At 43.9% G+C, this 6,000-nt stretch overlaps 1 protein-coding gene and 1 long non-coding RNA gene across 2 annotated transcripts in view; both read right to left on the bottom strand.

The window, feature by feature from the left end:
* Positions 1-288: 288 nt before the first annotated feature.
* LOC309515151 lies at positions 289-2,362 on the bottom strand. The gene is made up of 2 exons (XR_014212326.1): positions 1,684-2,362; positions 289-1,314 (listed from the first exon to the last, which is right to left on the bottom strand). It is a non-coding gene; the product is annotated as an uncharacterized lncRNA (long non-coding RNA).
* Positions 2,363-2,763: 401 nt separating this feature from the next.
* VIPR2 (vasoactive intestinal peptide receptor 2) overlaps positions 2,764-6,000 on the bottom strand; it is a 56,509-nt gene continuing 53,272 nt past the window's right edge. The window contains exons 10-13 of the mRNA XM_082192521.1: positions 5,799-5,890; positions 5,558-5,687; positions 5,405-5,446; positions 2,764-4,025 (exon numbers count right to left, since the gene is read on the bottom strand). Coding sequence (XP_082048647.1) covers positions 3,852-4,025; positions 5,405-5,446; positions 5,558-5,687; positions 5,799-5,890 — 438 coding nt within the window. The 3' untranslated portion in view covers positions 2,764-3,851. The remainder of the gene's footprint in view (positions 4,026-5,404; positions 5,447-5,557; positions 5,688-5,798; positions 5,891-6,000) is intronic.

The following is a 6,000-nucleotide window of genomic DNA, read 5'->3' as shown; positions in this document are numbered from 1 at the left end:
CTTCTGCTTCAAGCTTTATTTTTCAATCTGCATCATTATGTCCTAGGTGTCCTAAGCAATAGTTAAAAGTTTTGTTCCCTCCCACTCCCCCCACCTCTTCTTTTACTTTTTACAAATGCACATCAGCATGAATGGAAACCAGCTCGGTAGATATCATAAACACTGGAAAAGAAAATTATATATATATAGAATGATATTCAAAGTATGCTAGAAGAGTTGTTGCATTAAAGAAGTCACAAAAGCGTGACAGGTTTTGACTACACGAAAAGACTTGTGCTACCCACACTATTTGATCTGGAAACCATGTTTTTTATTCCAAGATGTTTGGGAGTTCGGGACATAGCAAGCATTAAAATGAAGTCACTCTGCACATACAGAGCTGGTGTAGTGTCTATGGCTGCTCTTTATGAAGAGTCAGTGGGGCTTACATCCAAGTAAACACGCTCAGGATTGCACTATTAAGAAACTGAGCTGTGACTCAATGGACATCCTTGGTGGCATCTCTTAGCCTCAGTCTCCCATCTGCAGTATGGGAATACCAATACTGACACAAAGCCCAGGGTTGCCGCAAAGATTAATGATATAATTCAGATGCTGTGGACACTCTAGAGCACTACAAAAAGCCATCATTTTCTGTCAGCTGAAATTAAAGATTTGAATAGCAAGCTAACAAAAAGGGAAGCCTTAACAACAGGCAAAATATAATACATATATGATGACGCAACATAAAAGTGCATACAATAAATTAGTATCAGAAATGGCGTAGTGAAAAAACGCAAGTCTCAAAATGAGTTTTTGGAGAATTTAATGAGGAACGTTGTCACAGGAATGGGAAAGCCATGGCGCTCCAGTTGGACTTCAGCTCCTAAGAGCAAAGGCAGTGGTCAGGATGATGGCAACTATGCTGCAACATCTGGAGGGCCACAGATTCCCCATCCCTGTGTTCAAAACACAGCCATTCATCCCACGTACAACTATTCCAAATGCAAATCCATTCATTCACTCACTCATTCCAAGAAGGATGAAGAAACAAGTCTAATAACTTTCCCCAACAAGGCCAGAGGCTCCTCTCATAATTAAGGCCCTGTATGGGGGAATTGAAGGTCTGAAGAGGGGACGCATTTGAATACACCACTCTTTGCCAACCTGGAATCCTCCACATGTTTTTGGACTACAACTCCCATCAGCCCCAGCCAGCTTGCACCGATGGGAGTTGTACTCCAAAAACATTTGGAGGTTTCCAGGTTGGCAAAGGCTGCTTTGAAAGTGAATTGGATAAACCTCTTTGTAAACTGCAGCATCCTTTTGAGCCTTCTTAGTCAATATAGTAGGGACGCGGGTGGCGCTGTGGGTTAAACCACAGAGCCTAGGACTTGCCACTCAGAAAGTCGGCGGTTTGAATCCCCGCGACGGGGTGAGCTCCCTTTGCTCGGTCCCTGCTCCTGCCAACCTAGCAGTTCGAAAGCACGTCAAAGTGCAAGTAGATAAATAGGTACCGCTCCGGCTGGAAGGTAAATGGTGTTTCCGTGTGCTGCTCTGGTTCGCCAGAAGCGGCTTAGTCATGCTGGCCACATGACCCGGAAGCTGTACGCCGGCTCCCTTGGCCAATAAAGCGAGATGAGCGCTGCAACCCCAGAGTCGGCCACGACTGGACCTAATGGTCAGGGGTCCCTTTACCTTTACCTTAGTCAATATAGTAGCTAATTCCCAAGATGGCAAAGATCTTTATAGCCCAGCTAAATGAAAAAAGCCACATTGAGGACAGAGGTTATGTGTGAAGAAACAGGCTCTACCCACTTATAGCTCTAGGTTGCCTGGAAGGGAATGTGTCCCTTCAGCTAATAAGGTTCCTTGCCCATGGTTTATAAGGTATTGCATACCTCAGTCTATACAGTCTTTTTTCTGTCTCTGTGTGGTTCACTATCCCTCCTCTGTCAAGTTCCATTCTATGTCTTAAGACTCACTGCACAACCCTGAGGCCAAATCATTGGCTCCCAACCGCAGTTCCCATTTGTAAAATGGTAATAATAGTGACCGACATCACTGGCTTGTTGAGAGAGCATAAGCAATAATGATGGCGAAACCATTTGCAAATTAAAAGTGCAACATAACAATCAATACTCAGGGCACAGCCAAACCGTAGGAACAGAGGAAAAATATGCCAGTGTGTGATAAGAGCGAGGATGTTCTATTAATCAAAGTTTGTGCAAGCTGAATTCTGTAGTGTGTGTTTGTGTGTCCTACAAAAACCTTAATTCTTTTCCTCTGCTAGTCATGACAAAGGTCTGTGTATGACATCTTACCCAAGCCTCCACCCCCTTAGGCTTCTTAGAGTTCACCGAATTTAAGAGTGTCATTAGACTTTGAATTACAGATAGGTAGCCGTGTTGGTCTGCCATAGTCAAAATAAAAAAATTCCTTCCAGTAGCACCTTAAAGACCAACTAAGTTAGTTCTTGGTATGAGCTTTCGTGTGCATGCACACTTCTTCAGATACACTGAAACAGAAGTTGCCAGACCCTTCTATATAGTGAGAAGGTGGGGAGGGGTATTACTCAAAAGGGTGGTGGGAATGGGAGATTGGCAGATAGCTGAGATGAGCCTGTTGACGACTCTTAACGACTGTAATAGGTCTTACAGGAAAAGGAAAAGGGTGAGGAGGTGAGAAATGGCTTAGTCATGTATAATGAGATAAGAATCCAATAGCTCATACCAAGGACTAACTTAGTTGGTCTTTAAGGTGCTACTGGAAGGAATTTTTTTATTAGACTTTGAAGATTACCTTCATGGGCTATATTTTGCAGCTGCTGCTCATCAGTTCTAGGGTGGTGTCTGCAAGCCCCCACGCCTCTACCCAATATGGCTTGGCCAAAAGGGACTAGTGAGCCAAGTGAGTTGGTCTGGGGGGCCTCATTAGGTCCATGAGCCAAAGGTTCCCCATCCTTGAACCAAAGCCTAGTAACACTTTCTTCTGAAACTATGGACCAGGCTGAGGCCTACATTCCAATGTGGGTTGAGATCACGATCTGCATCTATGTAACAGAGCTGGTCCTAAGTCTGGCGATGTTTGGCCTCATGCAAATGGGGAAGTGTTTGCTGAAAGAACATGGACAAGCAAGCCATATGTTTAGTGGGCATCTGGGAGAATGATTCAGATGCGAGGGTGATGAATTGAAAGTGACTGGCAGGAACTTCAGCACAGACAAAAGGAAGTTCTTCAGACCTCACCTAACTTATCTATGGAACTCATTATCACAAGGTGTGGCAATGGCCAGCATCTTAGATGACCTTAAAGAGGATTAGATACATTTGTGAAATATTAGGGTACCAATGGCTGCCATTCATGATGCCTATATATACCATCCCGGTTCAGGGGAAGTGCATCTCCAAAATTATCACGTTTTAGAGGGCAACCACGGTAGAGGACTCTTGCCTTCATGTCTTGCTGTGATCTTTTTAGAGATATCTGGTTGAACGCTGTTGGAAAAAATGGATGCTGAACTAGAGGGACATTGGTCTGAGGCAGCACAACTTTTCTTTTTCTTAATCCAGTAAATCCCAATTATTTTCAGCATGGAATTGGCAGGGGTCAGAATGATAACTAATAAAAATGCATCAAAACACACCACTTCCTATGGTCCAAGGACACACAAATCCTACAGCTGAAAACAAGTTCTAAGGCTAAACTCAAAGGATACCACGACCTGCACGAGGCCATTCCCACATTTTGACATGTAGACAAAAACAGGGTAAAAACTCTACAGATGTTATAAAATGTTATCACGCTGACTGAGCTGTACAATGCAGCGATATGCCCTATAATCTTGAGTCTTTTGCAGGCACCCACGTGGCTTATATCACTGTGGTTTCCGTTTGGAGAGAAAACTGAGTCGCTGAATTACGATGCAACTGGGAGATGCTTTCTGAGCCGTTCCGAGAAATAGAAGAGCTGTGAAGTCTGTAATCTCGGCCCATTCTTTGGTTCAAACACCAACTCCGCCATTTTCTTTTCAGTTCGCCTTGTACCTAAATGTAAACAGAGCGCACCAGCACGCAGAGTATTAGGTGTGCACATTCATAAGAAGTGTACATCAATTTGGGGGTCAGGGTGGGGGCTCGGAAAGGTCAACAATGCTTTCCCCCCCCACAATGCTTTAACATGCAGCAAGGTTGTATAATAATTCCTTTTCAGGAAGATATTTCAGATATACAACGCTGAGAGTGGATACCTCTGAACCAGAGACAGCAGAGCTGCCAAGAATCCTTGGTCAGAACTGAATCCAAATTTGCACCCACCCATACCCACCCAAATGTTCTCCTGGGTCCCTCCTCTATCTGGGCAACACCTGGCAAGCTTACCCGTTAGTCATGGTGGGTAGCAGTGGAGTTGCCATATTAATTACCCCAAATGCCCCTGGTGCAGCATTGCTCCAGGGCACTGTGGGAAATGAAGGCCACACCATCTTTTAAAAGCACTATGATACCATTTTAAATAATCACGGCTCCCCTCCACACACACCCAAGAATTACGGGAGCTTCCGTTTGTTAAGGGTGGTGAGAGCTGTTAGGAGACCCCTATTCCCCTCACAATTCCCAGAGTGTCCTACAAAGATGGGCTGGTAATTGTAGCCTAACAACTCTCGGCGCACTTAACAAACTGCAACTTAACAAACTACACTTTGCAGGATTCTTTGGGAAAGGCATGGCTGTTTAAAGTGGTATTGTAGTGTTTTCTATGTGTGGTGTGTGTTAGGATATTTCCGTTCCACCTTAAAAGGGAGCAGGATGTTTGTGTCACAGACTGCGTATTTCCTGTTCACAGGATGTTTAAGTTTGCTATTGCTTTCGTTTCTCAGTCTGTCAGAGACTCTGACGCAGAACAGTCATGTCTCTCTTTGTTCTGATCAACACTGAATAAAGCTTGTAAATAATGTTCTTCTGCAGTGCAACTTTTGGCTGTGCTTTATCTGCTGATAGAGTGTGCATGAGCCCTGGAATGTGGCAAGGTATTTCCAGGAAACTCGTGTCGCTAATTGCTGAATCTGCGTGACTACGGGAGATCGACGGACGTCCGGCAGCCGGCTTTGGGGCCATGATGGACTATATCTCCCTGGCAGTATCCCAACAGTGTGAACATGACTTAAAATGGCACCTCCCCTATCGCAGGAAACACTACCGTGGGGGTTCAGCTACCTGATCTGGTCAGGAGGGTAGAGGACCTTTATTAGCAGAGAAGTGGGGTCCTGCTGGGGTGCCATGAACTGTCTAGTAATGCTGGCTGCTAACACCAGCCCTGGGTCCCTCACAAAGCCTTGAAAGCTCAAGGAACTAGAATGCTGTGGGTTGCACCTGTAAGCTATAGCCCTTCCTTAGTTATTACCACAAGAGACTATATAAAAACTTACTTCGCTGTTAAGAAAGCAGTATAGGACTGCAACAACCAGGCCCTGCAAATGGGAAATATTAATAAGTTAAACATAACGATAAACTATTTCAGTAAAAATAATGAACTATGTCAGTTTAAACACCAACAACAACACCACTGGGATATATCTTACCTGAAAAGATCCCAGACATAACTCAAAAATGATCTGATAGTTATTAGAAATGCGAATCGGAAAGACCGCAAACAACATGTAGTGAACTCCAAACAGTGGTATAAGCAGCAATGTCGATTTTGCAAGTCTCCTAAAAAAAACAAAAAACCAACACACGAAAAAGTAAGGATGAATCAGAGCTTAACAGAGATACCCTAAATTTCTGTTTTCCCAACAAAGACTTCTGGGGAGTTTCACTTACTTATACTGGGACTGGTCATTGCCTCCAACATCTGGCGATCTCAGCTTTTGCAGTAGAATTCTTATAATGCTGATGAAAAGTACAAAATTCACCTAGAAGACAGCATGCATGCACACCAGTAAATCCACACACCTCTCCCTGGCAATAAAAGTTCAATAAGAGTAAACTGAATAACTAACAATTTATAGTCCTTTCATGATAC

Source organism: Podarcis vaucheri, assembly GCF_965113315.1.
Source record: "Podarcis vaucheri genome assembly, chromosome: 12".
NCBI lineage: Eukaryota > Metazoa > Chordata > Lepidosauria > Squamata > Lacertidae > Podarcis > Podarcis vaucheri.
The sequence above is the reverse complement of the archived record's forward strand: the minus strand, read 5'-3'. Positions and strand labels throughout refer to the sequence as shown.